Source organism: Numida meleagris, chromosome 11 (assembly GCF_002078875.1).
Source record: "Numida meleagris isolate 19003 breed g44 Domestic line chromosome 11, NumMel1.0, whole genome shotgun sequence".
NCBI classification, from domain to species: domain Eukaryota; kingdom Metazoa; phylum Chordata; class Aves; order Galliformes; family Numididae; genus Numida; species Numida meleagris.
Genome location: NC_034419.1, coordinates 4,461,472 through 4,483,548, shown reverse-complemented (window position 1 = coordinate 4,483,548; position 22,077 = coordinate 4,461,472). Strand labels below are relative to the sequence as shown.

At 36.8% G+C, this 22,077-nt stretch overlaps 1 protein-coding gene across 2 annotated transcripts in view; it reads right to left on the bottom strand.

The window, feature by feature from the left end:
- SYN2 (synapsin II) overlaps window positions 1-22,077 on the bottom strand; it is a 153,457-nt gene that overhangs the window by 94,163 nt on the left and 37,217 nt on the right. For both annotated transcript variants that reach the window (XM_021409272.1, XM_021409271.1), the window contains exons 2-4: window positions 9,906-9,963; window positions 7,637-7,728; window positions 6,249-6,405 (exon numbers count right to left, since the gene is read on the bottom strand). In XM_021409272.1, the coding sequence (XP_021264947.1) occupies window positions 6,249-6,405; window positions 7,637-7,728; window positions 9,906-9,963 (307 nt within the window). The remainder of the gene's footprint in view (window positions 1-6,248; window positions 6,406-7,636; window positions 7,729-9,905; window positions 9,964-22,077) is intronic.

The window sequence follows — 22,077 nt, the reverse complement described above, 5'->3', positions numbered from 1 at the left end:
AGGGAAGCATTTTTTTTTTTAGCCCTGATCTTCAATAAGAACTCCTCTGGCATACAGAGAAATGTAATAAACAGACATCCTAAGCCATCGTTTAGCCTTCTAGTAAAAATCTTATTTTTGTTAATAAGCACAGAATTTTCTTATGGTGCGATAAATATTTGGTGAGAAATTTATATTTTATTTCATTAAAACACAAAGTAGCATTGAAGGTTGACTCACTGAACTAAATTCACAGTAAATAGATTTTCAAAAAGACTTTTCTTCTTATGGACATTCATTTTATCTGTTATTCATTCTCCAGAAAATACCATGACACAATATTGAAACTTATCTATGTGCCTGTGTCTGCCTACTGGCATAGCTTCAATAATTTCTGTCAACAGGAAGCTGGAATGAAGAGAGCTCATTTCTTTTATATGCTTCACCCTGCAGAGTGCCTGTAACTTTCCCGCCAGTGCCCCAGTCTGCAGCTCAGATTATGAAAGTGTATCTTGAAGTGTGAGAAAGCACAAAAGTGCAACTTCTTATAGCAACAAACGAAGGAGAAAACAACTCAGGGGAAAATATTGCGATCCTGTCAGAAAGCAACAGAGGGGAGTCAAAAACAACTTTCCAGAATAGGAAGATGAGAACAGAGAAACGAAGTGTTCAATAAGAGAAAGATGAAGACAATAAGGAGAAAACCATCTGCAAAAACAACACAGAGTAAAATACAACACATGAAGTCATGGAGTTACATAAGTTTGGCAAAGGGAACAAGAAGGAAAAAATTTCAATAAACTTGCTAAAAAATAACTCGAGTGTCCAGTCATGAATTGTAGGAAAAGGCACAAAGAATAATTGTGATATTTATAATACTATGAATTCCGATAAAAGGAAAAACCATAATCAGCCTTCCCTCAGAATGAGTGCAGATGAGCACTCATCACTTCTGGCACAACAGAGGGTACTATCACACTTATCTGGCATTTAAAACCTTTAATAGCCATAAATTCCTACAATGAAGTCAAGTCACAGTGACCTTTTGTATACGAGCTTACATCTGGAACGCTACATTAAAAAATGCCAGAATCTTTCAGGTGTCTGTAAAATACATATAAGTCTGTTTTCTGGATCTTAATTCCGCTCTGCCAGCTGTTGACCAGAAAAGAATTCCTATTTTTCTCCCTTTATTCCCCACATTGCTGAACCAGTGATGTAGCGCTTTGTCACTATGCCAAGTTTTCTTCACTAGAGGCTGAGCCTGCTCAGCATCCAGCTTTCCTATCCGTGCAGTGACAGACACCCTTCACAAGCTGTTATGTCTGTGCAGCAGCTCAGCGCACTACAGCAGGCTCTTACATCCCGTCTGTGATTATACCAAGTCAGCACTTCAAGCTCTTCCACCAGCTCGGCAGTGGCTAACTAAGGTCATAATGCTCACATGTTTCCTGTAGGTCCTGCCATCTCCTTCACCAGAATAAGCATGAAGTATAAGTAGACTCCTGAATCCTTATAAACCAACCAGCCTCCCAAGGCACACTAACAAAAAAACAGATTTGCAGCCAGCCACAAATCCTGCTATATTTTTCCTCTTCAGTAAAATAGCCAGAATAGCCATCATGGAGTTGAGCTGATTAAATGAGGATTTTCTTCCCCTTCACAAAAATATACTTGGTACATACAATTGCAGCAATTGTCATCTCTGCTCTGTTAAAATGTTATCAGTATCTGAATCTCGAAACAGCAATTCAGCTTCTGTAATGCAAGTAAGTAGTATGTCATAGTCAAGGTTTCATAAAACATTCTATTTATAGCAGCTATGGACATTGAACCTTACAACTCCTGACAAGGAAGGCAGTTATTGTGTTAAGTAACCTCACCTGTTAATTTTATCTCACTTCATAATTCCACTTACTGGATATCTGCTATACGCAGTATGGGTGAACAGTTATTAATTTGTACTACTTCAAGACTGTGCTTCTATCATCAATATTTGCAATTAAACATAAAAATCAAGAGTAGAGTTCACTTGATGCAAACATTTAAACAGTCAAATTTCACATTAGTCATAATAAGAAGTATGCAAAAATATGTTGGAAGAACAGAATTATATTTTCTTTAAAAAGTCAACACAATACAATGGATTTTATTTTTTTTAAATATATTATCATACAAGCCCTAATCATAAGCATGAGATTTTTATGTATTACTTCAGGCACTGACATTATTTTCATATTTTTAAATTATTTCTGTCCTCTGTAATTACATACTTTGCTTACTTACATCACATACTACCAGAAAGATTACAGTTTCATAAGCCTCCGTGAAGTATGGCCTCACTTATTTGTGGAATGAATTTTTCTGAAGTAAAATAGACAATAAAAGAACTAGTCTATAAATCTTGGTGTTTTGTAGGTGATATAACAGGTTCTGCACATGGTTAGATTTGAGTACTATCATAAGACAGATCACAAATCCAGCAAGGAAAATATGTTTTCATATCAACTGAATTCAGTGTAACTATAAATTAATCTAGGCTGAATTTATCTCATTAGAACCTATGACTTTGCAGCATGACAATGCAAGGAAACATTACAATTACTGTGAGGTTATTAACCTTAAAAAAGGTTCTTCCACAGCTCTGTATGCACTTAGTAACAAACAACAGTCTCTATTTATAGAACTCATGCTTTCAACCTGAGTTCTGATATTCTTACTAGCATTTAAGTAGAAACCATCTCAAAAGCAAGGATCATGCATTTTTCATGAGGTAGCTAGTAAGTATTATCACAGCAGTGAAATAACCGAAGTTCTGTAATAACCCAAATCATTAACATATTTCAGTATGCAAACATTTCACTGCACACATTCAATATTTTCTTTGCCACAGTTGCTAGCATCTTAAATTTTCAAAGGGCTATACGGTGCTTTGAACTTTTGACTTGCATTTGAAGGAACTGTGTGTGTCCCAACTTTAGAAAACGGGATTTAAGTCCTGATTTTAGAAATGTTTACACTAGGTTCCTGACAACTTTCCCACCACGCTCCCATTTTTCAATACACAGTTTGTATTTAAACTTGCTGACTGCCTATTGGCAATGACATAGAAACCTACGTCTGCAGATGCAGCGTAAAGCATTCTGTCAAAAAATTATGCGAAGGTGCATTAGTTTCTAATGCAAGGTGTGCATCTGTCTTCAGAGTTGAAAAAAAATGTTGTGCTCTTATGTTCTAATAACAGAGACCTGTTCTGTGAAGTAGAGTAACTAAGGAGACAAAGATCTTGTATTTAGGATTCTAACTCTTGTCATATATATAACATAGCCCTGTTATAATTAGCCTAACTTCTCTGACTTACCCTTCTACAAATTCTACACTGCTCCTGATTTTACATTTACATAAATACAATCAATTGGAGCGCACAGCTAATTCAATAATTTTTCAGCCCCTAGGGTCCAATGCAGTGAGTCCTTGTGGCACAGTATTTTTCTGCTGTTACAGAAATTGTAATTCACTTCTCCACTCAAACTTTCCATTATGGAAGAGGTCTGTCTATTTCTTATCAATTAATAAAGATGGTAGTTTATGTGTTTATCTACAGTTTTACTTTATAATTGTCATGCTTTTGAATCTGCAATTTTTATAGAAGTATCATTCATAAAAATATCAGATCTTCCATGCTAGCAAGAGAATTGTTCAGAAAGGTAACCATTATGCACTATGAGGAGATGAGTCTCATCTATGGTTGGTATATTTTTGCTTCCTTGCACTACTGCAAAATTGACATGGACACTAATGATCGCTGAGTATGCTTTCTTCTGACATTAAGATTCACTTTATAAAAAAAGTACAAGTATGTATGAAGTGGAATCTATTTTTATTTCCATTTATCTTTTTTTTAGACTATAGTTTGCAGCCAGGATTTTATATAGGCAAGTTAGCGTGTTTGATCTAGGGTTAATCTAACAAGCTAGAAGATAATAGTAAAATCAACAGGTTCTGGCTTCTGCTGCATTATTTGAATATTTGTGAATCAGACTAAAGCAAAGGACCAATGGATATTTATCGTTTGAATATTTAATCCAGACATGATTTGTAACAGGTTTACATGAATTCTTGCAGTGGACACCATCCCTACACCTGATAAAGATTTCACAATGAAATATGGATGAATATGGTTGTCTCTGCATCTCCTATTACAACAGAGAACAAAAATCACGAAATTCCATGTTAAAAGCACAAACAAGACCTCTTGCATCCTTTTAAAGTAGGATAAAAGAAAGTACAGTCCAGATATAAATTTTTAATAGGAATCACTTGCACACTTGCAGTGCTGCAGGTAGAAAAGCAAAACTAAGGCAATCCTTCTTCATAGACTGGCCTGGGTTGAAAAGGACCTCAAAGATCATCAAGTTTCAACCCCCCTGCTGAGTGCAGGGTCGCCAACCACTAGACCAGGCTGCCCAGAGCTACGTCCAGCCTGGCCTTGAATGCCTCCAGGGACAGAGCATCCACAACCTCCTTGGGCAACCTGTTCCAGTGCATCACCACCCTCTGAGTGAAAAACTTCCTCCTTGTGTTACACATTGCAATGAATACAGCTTCTGTTCAAGGAAACATGGCAGTAAACGTAAAAGTGAAAGATGCTGGTTTGAAACAAGTGATACTCGATACTTTAAAATTTCTTCAGGATAGATATTTTTGAGAGGAAACATCCAAGAGATGTGAAGTATACTCTTGCTGAGATTGTGTAAAATTTAAGCAGTTAAATACAATGTATTCTGGCTATCAGAGGTAGAAACAGCAAGGTAGAAAATTCTCAATTGAACTAAAACTATTCTCTATATTTGAATAAAATAAGCTTATCTGAAAAAAAAAAAAAATTTAATGGCATTCGTATCCGGGCTTAGAAATAGTACTGAAAAGCCCAGAAGAAGATATATGAAAATAAATAAATCAGAGATAAGCAGATGTGGCAGTTATTACAGCAAGTATTTCTACAACATTCAGTTACTCTCAGCGATTATTAGACAGAAGAATCAGCTCTTTTCACATCTGTGAAATGAGATCAGTTGGAAGAAACACATCTTGGCTTGGTGCAGGAAGAGCCATGACACTAACGCCACCAGAAGAATATTGGTTTCTTTTTACTGCATAATTATTTCATTTAAGTGCTCCTGATTCAGCAATGTACAGTATGTACTCTGAAAAGCTATGAATGCTCTATCAATTCATTATTCCCCACTGTCGTTTATTGCAGCATAGAAGTATGATAAAATTAGCTGCAAGATATATGTATTTTGACATTCAGACAATATTCTGTAGTGTTTTTTGAAGTAAATGTAAAAAAAAATAAACATCTTCAAGGCAATAGGAAGTATTACAATAAAGCTTTCCTTCAGTGTGAAAAATACAAGTTATTTTCTTACCTAAGCATCAAGAGGAAAAAAAAAATAGGACTTGCTGGCTACTTATAGCAAGTAGTATTCTTTAAAGTTTCATCAGCTCTTGGGCAGCTGAATACAAATAATATAATACTAATAATAATGAATATTAAAGGAAATGATAGTACCATCCATAATCATCTTTCACAGCATCATACTTTAACTTGTTCCTGATAACGTTTAGTTCCAAAAAGATTATCCAAGCCTACCTCCATCACTACAAAGTATGCAGTGAAAAGAAGAATTAGCTTCTACACTAAAACTGGGCAGTATCAGCGATTCTCTAGTGTGCCTCATTACTCCAGGTGTAACTGTAAAAAGGTCAATTCCTCCCCAATGTGCCCAACATTATGAAAAGAGCTTTCAAATGATGAAACTAATAGCTTCAGGTTTCCTCGCTGAAGCATAGCCCCAAAAATTTCACAGGCATGAGGAAAACACTGGCTGAAAGTCTTTAAATTATGCTTAAAACCACAAATATGAAAAATATTCTCAGCTCGCTTTTCCCACACAAATTGTGAATAAATACTTTCCTCACTTCAGGAAGGATGTTAGTAGTGGATAGGCTTTCCGTTAGTCTCCTCACTTATTTCAGTATTTATACCACAAATATTTTTCTCTATCTCCACACTGCCTACACTGTCTTTTTGGGAAAAAAAAATGATTTAAATACCTTAGTTTGCTTTTTATTCCTTTCACAAATATTTCACTGCTCTGTGACTTTACAGTTTGTCACTCAGTGTTCATGAGCAAGAACTGAATAAGCAAACAGAAATCAGTTACTAAGTTTACACCAGGAGAACTTTTTGGCACATCACTTACCACCCATGGTTTGTCACAGAAATTATAGATCGATTCCAAGGAGTTGACACTAGGGATGCCTGCGTACTGCAGTCCAATGATCAAGTTTCGGAAATCTTCATTTTCTGCCATACTGAATGAATGCTGCCGAACAAGGACAAAATCAGGCCTGAATGACCTAGCAAGAAAGAGATATATTGGTATTAATCAATGATCAAATTGTTTTTGAAAACGTCAGCATCTAGAAAATATTGCAGCTCTATTAAGAAGAGAGAAAAATATCTTGGCTTTTCAGGTTTTTTGCCACCGAAAGATAAATCACTTACATAAATTCTGAATATTTCCTCGATATATTTCTATGTATGTCATTGCTCAGGAACTGATAAACAAAGCAGGCAAATGCCTCTGCCAGCAGCCAGAGTGTTATGTGAAATGGATCTCTGCCAGGTGGAGGCTGTTCACAAGTGGTGTCCCTCAAGGGTTTGTCTTGGGACCAGTGCTCTTCAACACTTTTATCAATAGCATAGACAGTGGGATTGAGCATACCTTAGCAAGTTTGCTGATGACACCAAGCTGAGTGGTGCAGTTAATACAGTAGAAGGAAGGAATGCCACCCAGAGAGGCCTGGACAGACTTGAAAAGTGGACCTATGTAAACCTAATAAGGTTCAACAAGGCCAAGGGGCAAGGTGTTGCACTTCGGTTGGGGCAATCCCAGATATTTGTAGTTGGGAAAAAGAACTCGAGAGCAGCCCTGCCAAGAAGGAGTTGTGTTCAGAAGGGTGAGGGCGGTAACTGCCTACTATGCCCCTGTGAAGTCCCATCATGCCCTGGGCAGCCTGGTCTAGTGGTTGGCAGCCCTGCCCACAGCAGGACAGAACTAGATGATCTCTAAGATCCCTTCTGACCTGAGCCATTCTATGATTCAATCAATAGAAAACATTCAACACTAGAAACAATTACTTCTCATTTATAGATGTCTGGCATGTACTAAAGCACCAAGACTGCCATAAATATGACAGAAATATAAGACTCAAATTGATAACCTTGATTCCCAAACATGTATTTATACCAGACTTAATTCCCATTTGTATTGAGCTTACATGGCTAAATTTTGGTAGTGAGGAGCTGCATGCGTGTCCTGTGTGAGAAGAGCTCAGCAGCTGGGAGTCAGGTAAGAGCCAGTTTCAGACAGCTCTAAAGGAACCTGCTCCATCTTCCATGTGATTTAAATGTTGAGAGATTAATTCCTGTCACAGGACTTACTCCACTGTTCAGATACTTGTCATGCTTAGTGATCAAGGTGTGTTGTATTTGTCAAAATCCCCACTGCACAAAAAATCAGTCAGTACATTTTACACACATACATTATGCCACTATTGCTTTTTGCTGTTATTTTGTTTTTCTTACCTGACAACTTTAGTGCCATTTCGAAAAACTTGGATATCTACTGCATAATTGCCATCAGCGTGGGCTATCAAGTTGATTTCTGAAAATTCTGCCTATGAAAAGAGGATTCACATTAGTCAGTTAATATTATTTTACATTTATACCCCCCAAACACCTTCTTCATGTATCTGAACTGCTAACAATATATATTTAGAACACAACGAGCACTGAAAGAATGTCAAACCAATAGTATGGGTCATAGTATGGGTGTGACAGAATACATTTGAATAAATTATAATATAAAGAAAAAAGTAAAAAGCTGTATAAAGGACTGTGATGCAGTAGAGATTATATATTTGGTAGGCATGGTGTACAATAGAGATTAACACAGGCAGAACAAAAATTTGCCTAACGTTTTGAAAAAAATAAAATCAGTGTGAAGGGAAATACAACAAAGAGAATACTTTCTTATAACATTTAGTAAATGTGTTTTGATTTTTTTCCCATTTCCTTCATATACTTTACTACTTTCTTTTTTGTGCTTTTACTCTATTTTCAAAAAGATATGGTGCTACTAAACAATTGACTTGCAAAACTCACAAGCAGAGAATTTTCTCTATGTTCTCACACTGGAAATGCGGCATTAGAAAGGAATCAAATCCATACTCTAACTCTACAGTTATTTGAAATAAATGGACAGGATGTTTTTCATTCATCCAGTCTTTCATCAGTTTAGACTCTCAGAGCACTTTACAATAACATTACACAGCAGAATAATTGAAATGCAGCCAAGTGTCTTCTAGAGGATAAATAAAAGTGTCTGTGCTATCCCAGACACTAGTAGAGGATAGAGACTGTCAGAATTCTCATTAGTCTACTCTTGAAAAATTGGAGGTTTTCCTAAGTGAAATCTGGGTAAGACTTCAAGAATTTAGTGGTCAGTTAAGGCAAGCATTGACTCCTCTAGCTACGATTCCAATTCAATGGAATAAGTATGTCTTCAAACACGGATGTCTCTTCATTAAACTCCATATGCTTACATACTTCCTTGGATCATTGTTATGATGTTATAAACGCAAGGGGAAGATTTAAGATTATTGTAAAAACAGTGCAAAAGGTGAGAGACTGACATATTTGCATAAATGCTAACAATATTATTTTTTTTTAAATCTGAGATTGATGAATAATCTCTCCCATTCATTAATAATAGTATACAAGTAAGAAGATTCACAGTATAGATTTTGTACTTTAAAAGTTTAGCACATTATAGAAAATATTGTAGATTATAGGTAGAATGCTATAAGTAATACATAAATAAAATAATGCTCTTTGGTAATAAGAAAAGAACACTGAAGTAAGTAATGTATTTGTACACAGTTTTCACGGTGCTGATACATTACAAAGCGATTAAGAGGGATCAGAAACCTTCAAATTCATACTGATTTAAGGTAGGCCTGGTCCTAAAAGAGATCGTACAAAGGAAACAGGAAAAGTACAAAGGAACTACATGTATACATATATATGTATGCAGGTCACTCCAAAAGTAATGCCTCCTAATTATTTCCATGTAAGCTACAACAGATACAAAGAACACAATAACACTATTTGACAGAGCCAATTCTCAGCTATAAAACAATATTTTTCACCAGTCATCACCATTAGCTCTGCATTTTTTGCCAGTGATTAACAAAATCCTGCATACCATGCTCATATAACAAGCTGCACCAGCGGAGATGGCCCATTGTCGCTATTGCCACTGCTGAAACGCACCACCCACCACCTCACTGTGCTCAAATCTGCTGTTTGGTCTCCATAAACTTTCAGCAAGCATTGATGAATGTCAGTGGGCACCATTTTTTCCACATGGAGAAATTCTATTACCTCCCTTTTCTTCATATACACTTCCATGTCATACATCATTTTTTTAGACTACCTCTCTTCTGTCATCTGCCATGTGGCAATAAAATGTAATGGAATTACTAATAGTTCAGCCATTAGTTGGATGATAATAAAATGAAATGGAATTACAATGGTTCAGCCTCTACTACCATACCACCAACATCCACCTCTGACGTTGTGGTCCAACATAATAAAATAGGACGCATTACTTTTGGAGCAGCCTTTATATGTATCTATAGTGTGCATACTAATATATATATATATGCAGTACTATACTATTATATATTATATATATTTTATATAGTTTTTTTGTGTGTGTTTGCATATATATATGTATATATATATATATATATATATAAAAACAACCATCCAGATTAAGCCATTTAATTACCTGTTCAACCTTGATGTCATATTCTCCGTGGACCTTTTTGCCACGAAAAGCCTTGGCCCTGCAGGAGAAAAGGGAGATAGAAATCAAGGATACATATCTGTAATCAGTAACTACATAAAGATTCCTTTGCTGCCTTTATACAAAAATTCTTTTACACTCTTGTCTTTAGTATCCTCCATCTCATACTGTTTTGTGATTCCCCCTGAAATCACCCAATGTGGTTTTGAACATTAAAGTGTCATTGTAATTAATCTGAAAGATTACGAGCTGTTATGAACTGCAGTTGTTGCAATAAAACACAGTGGTCCAATCTTTCAGGTCTAGCAAGCAGATAGTTTTCTAGTCTTTTGCAAGTTGCATTTCTTATCTAGCATTTATCTGCTTTGGAGTAAATAGGAATGAAAATAAGCCAACTGACAAACAAAACAACTTGTTGAAAAAGCACTCTGAAGTTAAAATGGAATATGGTATCCCTTCATTTTCTTTGTTCAGGCCAAAGCTTAAAGTACCTTTCGCAGTTTTAATAATATCAAGTAAAAAACCTGCCACACATAAAACGAAGATAAAACATAGAGCCCTGCAACTTTCAACAAAATGTTACTTTGTTCATTTTCAACATTGGAAAAAAAAAAACCTATTTGTTATATTGAACTAAATTTACTGTATCAGTGAAAGTAATCTAAACAATGTAATAAAACAACTCAGCGTTGCTTTTGGAAAAGCCTTTTCCCCCTGAGGCCCAGTACTGGAAGAACAAAATATCTTAATGGTCAACAGAAAACATTGCTTTTGGCAACAAATTTCTTAGGGATCTCTTCAATTTTTTGGATAACTGATGGCAATAAGCAAAGAAATTGTTTAGACTGGAATGGCATACTAAAATAGTGATCAGTAATGAGTTCTGTACGAACACGCAATTAGTAAGAAGATAATAATGAAAAATACATTTGTATTACTGGTTTATACTTTTCTTTGTAATAAATGCAGACATGTAACTAAGTCTGAAATTCACTCTTTTACTACACGAGTTGCATACTGAGGATAACATTACCAAATAATTTTGCCAGTAAAGAAGATAAATATATTACAAGTCTAACTTACAGAATTATTACTGATTTTTATTACTTACAATTTATTTTAATTTCCAAATATGTTCTGAAATTTCATATAGAGAATACAAAAATTATTATTTGAAAACTGTGAAGAAGTCTGGACAAAATGAAGTTTTGCAATGCTATTTGTTGTGGAGTTTCAGCTCAACCATGTTAATCTAATAGGCACAGGAAAACAAGGACATCCACATCACTCAAGTCTGCAACAGCCACGGAGCAGAAAGGAAGGTACCACATTCAAAATAACACCACACCTATCTCAGGAGAAAAGTGACCAATTCATAAAAACAGACAGCTTGAATGTCTCAAAAAAAAAAAAAAATTCACGGCTTTGAAAAAAATATTTAAAACTCCATTTCTAATCCCAATTAATTTAACAGCAATGCTATTGTTGAATTTGACTGAAAACCGGTTTTATTAACTAGTTTTATTTACAATGCAGCAATGCATACAGTAAATACATTATTGGACGTCATATAGAACAAATTAAAGTAGAATTATGTTGGCTAAGTAACAGAGAATTTATAGTGAAGCTGTCCCTTTAACACTGAAATATAATCTTAGAGTAATACAGTTTCTTCAGTGGTTAATGGTAACTTGACCATACAGAGACAATAAGCCTACCAGAGCACATAACTTAACAAATGTCAGCAGCTGATGATTTCTTCATGACAGGAAATGGAACTAAGAAACCACAAAGAATCAAAGAGAGGCTCCTCTGTTCTTCAGCATTAAATTCACTGCATTTACTAGAATGTGCTCCAAACATTAGTTAAGGTGAAAAGCTATCCCTTTAATTTTACTTTTTCTACTTGAGCATCATTTAGAGATGATGCAACCTTTAAATCGTGCTCTGGCATGATTCGTGTTTCAACAAATGACTTCAGCTTTGAAAATAAACAGCATAGTAAGTACTCAAGTTATGTCATCTAGGGCTTGAAAACAAGTATGACACCAACATTCAAAGAAATTTAATTTCAAATTAGCATCAACCATAGTTACATAAAAATGTGTAATATTCAATAATATTCTCCAAATGTTGAGCAACAAACAGCAAGAATTTATCTGGATCTCTTTAAAAAACAGTTCACAATGAAAAGAGAAAGACATTGAGGTGCTGGAGCGTGTCCAAAGAAACAAAGCTGGTGAAGAGTCTGGAGCACAAGTCATATGAGAAGTGGCTGAGGGAACTGGGATTGTTCAGTCAGAAGATGAGGAGGCTCAGGGGAGACCTTATCATGCTCTACAATAACCTGAAAGGAGGTGGTGGCAAGGTGGGAGTCAGTCTCTTCTCCCAGGCAACAGTGATAGGGCAACAGGTTAATGGCCCTAAGTTGCACCAGGGGAGGTTCAGAATGAACATTGGGAAAAAATTTCTTCACAGAGGGTTGTGAGGCCTTGGAATGAGCCGCTAAGGGAAGTGGTGAAGTCATTGTCCCTGGAGTTGTTGAAGAAATGGGGAGATGTGACTGAGGGACACAATTTAGTGGGCATAGTGATGATAGGTTGACAGCTGGACTTGATGATCTTGGAGGTCTTTTCCAGCTTTAATGATTCCATGATTCTAATTCCAGAAGAAAATCTGAGGTACTAATACTAGGAGTATACTATGAAATAGAACTTAGTTTGTGTTTTACTTACCGTGCTCAGGAAATACAATCATAACTTATTTGATTATTTTCCTGTTTGCAATCTTCTCATAAAGACATTTATTACATAAATAATTACCTTATTTTTCCTAAGGAAAGATGGCGAATAAAATGATATTGTGTTTTTAATTTACAGAATTTTACTGAAATATAGTTTGAAATTCCAGTTACAACTTATTAGTCTCAACATCAAGCATAGAATATTCGTACATCAACTACTGTAGCACCTCAGCAGAAAGGGAGTAATGCTTTCAACACTGGGACTTCTAGTCAAGGCACTTATTGCTCCTTATTACAGTTATTAACATGAGCTTCTTGTAGTCGGAATCTCTGCATAAGTATTTCAGATATTTTGAATTTTTTGTTTCACAATTTTCTGGACAAAAATCCTTCACATTTAAAGTTAAACAACTATGAAATATAGCGTTGCCACAGATGCAGCCAAATATGAACTCATGCTTTTTAGTTTTGGCAAGGACAATGAAGCAGTGAGTAGTAAAAATGTTTAAAATATATTTTTAAAAAAATGAAACATTTCCCTCAAATCACTGAGCAGCTATATACATTTCCACGATATCTTACTATGCCATGAAACCAATAATATAAATGAACAAAGCATTAACACTGGTATTATATTCAACTGGCAACAAAATCAAGAGGAAAATAATTTCCTGCCATGCAGTAGATTTATGCTTACTCAGTTTGCATTCTTAAACACTGCAATGCAGAGTTTACCAGCAAGAGCCTTTATTAAAGTAAAAAGCACACATCCTGTAAAAATATGGGTTCCAGTCCTGCAAGCCCCTGCTCATGTAAGACTCCTATTTGCACAGCACCTCATACACCTAAATACTGTAATTTGCCCTTCCTGTCAATTTAGTGAAGCACTAGTAGCATGATTTCTGTACAATGCGCACAAGATTTAGATCAGCTTAAGCACTGGTTTCTAGTCATGTTGGAACAGTGGGATCCAATTTCTGTTCACTTCAATAAGAGCTTTGTATGCTCAAAAATAATTATAGTGCCAGTTTACAACTGGGCAAAACTTTGTTCACCAATTAGAACAGTAGCACCCCCTAGAGTACACAACTTGCAGCCTGTCTGTGTATAAACAGCTTAATTCTCTTCAAGCCAGGTAACTTACACATACATACACAGTTTCAAATAACTGGTTCACTGGAATTTCCACATGCATATAAAGATTTTGGCAAACTCTGACACAGACATAAGCAGCCAGATTGCCATGAAGTTAACATCGGGATCACTAGCTTCAGTGAGATAATAGAAAGCGTTGAACAGAAAATAAACTCAGTCTTCAAATCTGGTTAGAAACGACTACTGAATTCATTTTAAAAAAGATTTAAAATTTTTATATACTTCTGCACATGACCTAACCAGTATTTTTACCACGGCAAAACGTGTTTTCTCAAGCTATCACCTTATAAATTGTCTTAAAAGAAGCAGAACATCACCACAAAATAAGCACAGAATGTACAAACTCATGCATGACTCCTAGCACTAGCAGTGCTCCCTGTTGAGGTGGAGTTAATTAGATTAATGATAATCTCCATTACCAGGAGCCTGTAAATTTGAAGAGCAGCATGTTCTATCGGCTCTGAAGTAAAAAGCATAGCTTATGTTATCAGATTCCATAGCTCACCTTTGCATCAAGCTAGTTAAGTTTTGTTGTTAATCACTGAATTTGATGAAGTGTCATATTCAGCGGAGGCATTGGAATGGAAAGGACACAAGGGTTGTTAATTCCAGTTATTCACTGTATGATCTGAGAAGTCACAGAAACTCTAATTAAAACTTGATTAATTTCATAAAAACAGTATGATGTGCATGACACAATTACTGCATTGCTTCAATTTAAGTCATGGTCTAGCCTTTTGAAGGGCAAAAATGCTGTTCAAGCACAAGCTTCTGCCAATAATGCAACATTCCAATTACAGTTTGGCCTCTATTTAATCTCTCAGGGTCACAGCAGAAACGTATTCTGAACGTATTCTGTGTCCAATGATACAACATTGCCGTATGTTTTTGATATCATGATGTTTCACTGCTCTCAGTCTCCATTGTGTATCTTTACAAGAAATCACTGTCTCTGATATTCCAGTTCCAATCTTGCCAATCAAATCATACAGAAAGAGTATTACTGGGAACAAAACCAAGCACTTAAAGTCCTAACATATACGAGGACACGATGGAGTCACCCCAGATGGCCTAATAATATCAGAATCTATCACACAGATTATTCTATCGAGCTAATAGGATTATTCATTGCTGATCCGCCCAGTTTTATTGAAGTACATAAGTAGTTCAAACGTAACAGGAAAGCACAAAACATCAATGGGAAAACAACTGTCCTCTGGCGTAGAGTTTTTCTTCCCTAACTTCTATAACCTGAAGAACTTTCTCTTAAATATATGATAAAAAGCAGAACTCCTCACTCCTTCATGCAGTCCTTCCTCCACAGAGGCACTGAACCATAAATGTTGGAAAAGACCTCTAAGATCATCTAGTCCAACCACCTACCACCAGCATTGACCACTAAACTGCGTACCTAAGAACTGTTCTACCATTCCCTTTACAGGCAATGGCTGAGCTCATGAAAAGATATTTTTCAGTAGAAATTTTTCCTGCCCAGACAATAGATAAATTGCCCAAAGAAATTCAACTCTAAAAATGTTTTAGATAAATAAAGAACTACCTAGAAATAAAGAATGCAAGCTGATTAAGTGGCAATCATTCCACTTCCTTTCCTGTGCTGCATATCCCTTTTGCTAGAGAGTGTTTTTTACAGAACAGCTTTGTACGTGGCACCTTCAGAGGCTTCCACAATCTCTGGCTCAATCCTAATTTTTATCTCATAATTTATTAATAGCCTTTTTAAAGCAACACAAACTAAGTTATCCTATCCCCTTGACATATCAGAATGTTATCATATTTGATTATTTAAACAAAATGGGGCTATTTATTTTTATTTCCACAGTACAGATCTTCCAGCCCAAGAATCATCTCTGTTGTTTTAATCAGGAGCCCTTCTATTTATCACTCTGCTTTGTGCCTGAATACAGTATTTTCAGTAGAGCTCTAATCAGGAGGAACACGCCTCCTGCTCTTGAATATCTAATTTGGACTTAAATTTGCTGGATTTTCTGAACAGCATGCCTTACTGAAAATACACTTTTTCAGGACCAAATGCTGGATGGCCTTTCTGTTTATGTCTCTAAATCCCACATCAACAATTATGTAATATTTACCACTAGCACATTGCTAGATTTGTGGTCACAGTGTAATTTCTGTGTTGTTGGTTATTTTTGCAAGTAAGATGACAAATGAAAGTGTTTTTAAATGTTCATTCCCTCATCACTAGAAGACCTCTTACTTGATACAACATACTAAATAACGTTTTCCAAATCTGTTAGACTCATGAGAACAAACCACCACTATGCTTTCCCATGGTTAAATTTGCATTTTGAATAGAAAGTCCAAACTTCTATAGAGAAAAACATCACTAGCCCAGCTATGAAATATTACTGTTCAAAATGCTGCTGAATGTTTCAATGGTTCCTAGTGCTGTAAGACTCAGACTGCATATTCGGCATCAGTTGCTCTAAGTTTCCTAGAACTAAAAGCTAGAAATAACATTAAGGGATATTTGAGTTTACTTTCTTCCTACTGAAATAAAGAAAATAAAGTGATAATAGCCAGCCTGGAGTGAATAAATCTTTGAGTCTGAACCCACATTATCTATAAGCTCTTCAGCAGAAATGTACCTGCATTTTAATTTTTCTATTTACATTCTTTAACACCTGGGGATGTTACAAGGTGGTAGCCATATATAACATGTTGGGCTATCACATTGTGTGGATTTTCATCTTCAGAAATCCTGCAATTAATTCAGAAAATGTACCTTAAAAAACTCTCCAGCTTGTCTCCTTCTGTGCTTATCCCATAGATGAGATTCTGAACAAATTAGTCAATGAAATAAGTCAAAGAGGGAAGCATGCAAAATTCAGCTATGTCTGGAGAGAAACTGAGAAAGATAATTCATACCTTTCAGCCACAAATAGTAGTTAAACCAAATTAAGTACAACATCAAACCTGCAGCCTTAACAGCAGACCTTGCATCTTCAACCTTACACACAGGGATGAGGCCCAGGGGAAAGACTGGGCATGGGAGGAGAAGGGATTATTACCACAAAAGCCAGACAGAACATCCTGATACACACACACACACTCTCACATAAACACACAATCTAAAAAGCATTCTCTTTGCAGAGAATGACAACAATGGTACAAGCAAGCCAGAGTATTCTTCCAGCTGGATTCTCCACAAGGATTTCACACTCATGTAACTATGGTATGGGCTCATCAACACTGAACCAGATTTAAATAAGAAAAGATTAAACAAGTTTTCACAGATTAGCAGTTTTTTTGATGTTTGGTTCAGAGATCCTTTCACCTCCATCAAGTAGACTCAGAGTCTCTTATAATTCTTTCATTAGCTATGTGTTACTCAAATACTAGAGGTCTCCTTGAAGTCTAGATCCCAAACAAATCTTTTGATCTTTATTCATGTTAGCTTAACTTATAATTAGACTTAAGATAGTCACTTGCTGCCTCATTTCTCCATATTGATCAATCAGAAAACCTAATCTTCACAGCTCTGCTTAACTAACATGGTTTATCATCTTCATAGATGCAGTAAAGTAAGTATATGGCTTTTGCTGCCCTCTTCTGTGGAAATAAATGTATATCAAATTGGTTAAAAAAAATATGTTTCTAACCACAGAAAAATACAGAACCATCGTTATCTCTTTGGTTTTATTTTCTCATTTAGTTGATACCGTACCAGTATCAACCCCTCTTTCAAAGAAAAGCAGGTAGCAGTGACATGCTGGAGCTGAAAACAGTGGAAATAATTCATTATTCTAAAGTTAGGTATATACTTGTGCTGAACTGTTGTCATTATGCATGACAGATAGTATATGCATGATATATAGTATAAACCTTCCTTGTAAATAGAATCATAGAATTAGCTAGGTTGGAAAAAACCTACAAGACCATCCAGTCCAACCACCCACCCACCACCAATAGCCCCACTAAACCATGTCTCTCAATGCTATATCTGAATGTTTCTTGAACACCTCCAGGGACAGTGACTCCACCACCTCCCTGGGCAGCCCATTCCAGCGCCTGACCACTCTTTCAGAAAAGCAGTATTTCCTAATATTCAGCCTGTATCTCCCCTGGTGCAACTTGAGGCCATTCCCCCTCGTCCTGTCACTAGTTACAAGAGAGAAGAGGCTGACCCCCAGCTCACTACAACCTCCCTTCAGGTAGTTACAGAGAGCGATAAGGTCTCTGAGCCTCCTCTTCTCCAGACTGAACAATCCCGGCTCCCTCAGCCGCTCCTCATAAGCCCTGTGCTCCAGACCCCTCACCAGCTTCGTCGCCCTCCTCTGAACACGCTCCAGGGCCTCAATGTCTTTCTTGCAGTAAGGGGCCCAAAACTGGACACAGTACTTGAGGTGGGGCCTCACCAGGGCTGAGTACAGAGGGACAATGACTTCCCTATTCCTACTGGCAGCACTATTTCTGATCCAAGCCAGGATGCCATTGGCCTTCTTGGCCGCCTGGGCACACTGCTGGCTCATGCTCAGCTGAGCGTCGACCAACACCCCCAGGTCTGTTTCCTCTACACAGTCTTCCAGCCACTCTGCCCCAAGCCTGTAGCATTGCCTGGGGTTGTTGCGGCCAAAGTGCAGGACCCGGCACTTGGTCTTGTTGAACCTCATCCCATTGGCTTCAGCCCAGAGATCCAGCCTGTCCAGATCTCTCTGTAGGGCCTTGCTACCCCCAGGCAGATCGACACTTCCTGCCAGCTTGGTGTCATCTGCAAACTTTCTGAGGGTGCTCTCAATGCCCTCATCCAGGTCATCAATAAAGATATGGAAGAGGACAGGCCCCAGCACCAACCCCTAGGGAACACCTCTCGTGACCGGTCACCAGCTGGATTTAACTCCATTCACCACCACTCTCTGGGCCTGGCCCTCCAGGCTGCTCCTTACCCAGCAAAGAGTGCACCTGTCCAAGCCATGGGCTGCCAGCTTCTCCAGGAAATAGTTTAAGATCTACTAGAGAAAGCATATTATCAGCAATAATATGAACAGTCTCTATGTATTTAACGCAGGGCTAGCAGAAACCACAAGGAAACCATTATTATTGATTTTGAAATGGATTAAATTACTAATAATTACTTATGTTTTCCATATTACTCCCTTATTTTAACTTTTTTTTTAAAAAAAAAAAACAAACGCCATGTTCTGCAAAGAAGTACACAGAACAGTATGGCAGATTCCAAGAACCTCTCCCTCTCATTGTTGCTGTATAGCTGTGTATAGCTGTATGTGAAACATCTGGGATGTAAAAATGATGATAATGTGATAAGGTGATATGCTGTGCTGTGTAATACAGAATATAGGCTACCCTGACCTTCTATTCCAGTAAGTACATAGGTGATACTACTTTTTTTTTTGGACACTTCCAGGATATCTTGATATATTCTCTCTGTCTATACTTTCAGACATACCAGGACTTTTATCACTAGAAATTTTTCCCTATCACTAAAAGGAATACTCTATTCTCTTCAGAACTAAGCTTTCCAAGCATGTTATAAAACTAAGCTAATTTTAATATTACATTTAAAAGTATAACCAGGCATAATTTTGTCTGTACTTAATATCAGTAAAACACACTGTATTTTAATATTCTCTAAGAAGTCAAATAAGAGCCTGTGTTCCTAAAGACTTCCAGCTTCCCATTATGAATTGGAGAATAACAGAGTTTTCTGGTACTGCTGAAGTTAGTTAGTGAATAAATTTTTTCTCTACAATAAATTGGCACCACACTAGATAAATTGGCACCATAGACTAGACTGAAAGCATTACTCAACCCTAAAAATCTCCTCCATGAGTGATATATTCATGGTAGTCAAGCTATACACTTTATTAATACAAAATCCCACAATTGCTCGCATCCTCATTTATTTGTCAAACAAAATTGATCTGGGCTTTTATTGCTTAATGAACACTGAAATCAAGAAAGTCCCACACTGTCCCAGGCATCTGCTGGGCAACTGCACCAGCCACCCTACGCAAGGTCTGTCTGTATTACACCAAGGTCACATTCAGCCCTGAAAGTGGGGCAGAATCTAACGTAAACTGTTCCACAAATCTTGGATTTTGAAATTCAGGAGGATGCCAACCTTTTGAGCAGAAATCTCCCAATGAGCCTGTGTTGCAAGTCCCCGAGGAGCCCAGAGCCTAGCTGACTGGCAGTACATTACAGCTGTGATGAGCAGAAGCATCTGCTGAGCACAGAATTGTATTCCAACATCTCTTCCCCCTCCCAGCTGAGCTTTACTTTTTTCCCCCCCCCAAACTAAATGCTGTTAATTATCATATGGTTATGAGAGTGACTGCCAAAAATGGCAGTGTAACAGACACACAACAACTAAGACAAATAAGTATTCTCTTTTGACATATATCAAAACATAGCAATAGCTGTAATAATTTCATAATTGAACAATTCACGTCTATGTGATTAATTCCTCCAGGGCCTACAGGGGTGAAAACAGGACCTGTTCTCTTTTGCACACAATAGCAAAGGTGGTTCCAAGTTCTAGGAGATTTGAGCAGATCTTCCCTCTAGGAGCCGTTCTGTGGAAAGACTGCTTTACATTTAGTTGGCAACATATATCATGTTAGTGAAGGATGCCCAGGAGATGAACTGAATCCAGTTCTCCATCAATTTATGGGCTACGCCTACCCACTTCAGTCCCTAATGGGAAGTGGCTCACTTATGCTACTAGTCACCTCTCCACTAATGGATCCTTGGGCAACCAGAAGTCTGCAGTTTATGGCACTGTTTCATTTGGATGAGGAGTCGTTAGAGAAAAAGATGGGAGTACTTTTCCCATGAAGATACTGCCACTTGGCAAAGATCGAAATAGCAGGCGTGTGCAAGTCCTTGTTACGTAATATCCCAAATCTGCAGCTAGTTACTGGTAAATATTTTTGCTAGTGAATTTATGACTCTGGGCAAGGATGATCGTTCCAGTGAGTAAACAAAACATGAACAAATAACAGCATTCTGAGTAAGAATGTTTTCTTGGTTATTCTACAATAAGGCCTGTTGGGACAAAAATTCAGGATGTGTTGAAAACCTTTCAGAATGAAAGACTCAGGATATTCACACTGCAAGTTTAGTTTGCTAAAGAAAGAAATGCTGCTACACTCATTCTAGCTTGCTACTGCATGAACACAAACTAGACTTTAGTTATGTCAGTGATTGCTTTCAGACAGGTCTTGTATCAAATTCATATACAATGGCAGGCAGGCAGTTATTTTCTCTAAAGTCTTTTTTATTTCTCCAGTTGTGAAATAGAAAAGTAAAACAAAAACAAAGAACTGAAAAATGCAACAAAACAAAATGAGAAAGTAATGACCGAATTCCTAATGGCTCAATAAAAGTAAAATGTCATGAGGATTTGTAGACAAGGCAATTAGTTTTTTTAAAATATGATCAGCAAATAAAACTAGAAATTGCTGATCTTATATGTAGTCAATCTTCGATCCTGTTTATGCCTCTTGAGAAGTTCGATCTTATAACTTCATTTTCTGTAATTGCAGCGGTTTGCTCTTGTTTTTTTTACCCCAAAGTTAAATTAAAAGAAATTCACACTGTTGAGTTGGAAATAGAAACTTATGAACTGTTCTTGGTAAGGAATTCTCACCAAAATTCTTAGCAGATTCCTTTTAAAAATATATATATTATCATAACATGCACAAATGAAATAGAGCCAGTACGATCAGATTCCTCCATTAAGATTTAAAAGCAACCAAAACCACTCTTAGAGACTTTCAATAAGATAATGATTATGGATATTCCTTCTAGATGCCTTTTCTAATTGTCCAGTCAACAAGGATTACTTAAGACAAAAAAATTCAACATCCCCTTATATTATTTTGTATCTTCCATATTTTCATTAAACTTAACGAGGTGCCCAATTTCTTTGCTTTGCTGTAAAAGGAAAGCAAAACAAGTTGAATTTCTGCAACGCCTACGTTTATGTAATCTCGGTAAGTGAACCTTAGTTTCTGCAGGAATTGCCATCTGTAAGAAACAAAACCAGAGCAGGTTTCCATCTATATTTGGTTGAACACTGCCATCTGCTGGGAAGACTTCTCCGTGCACTGGTGAGGTTCTGGAAAGAACTTAGGCAGCAGCAGAAACAGCGAGTATGGAACCCACTAAATTATTGCTTTAAAAAAGAAAACAAAAACCAAAACAGAAAACTCAACAACACACACACACAAAAAAAAAAAAACACCAAACACC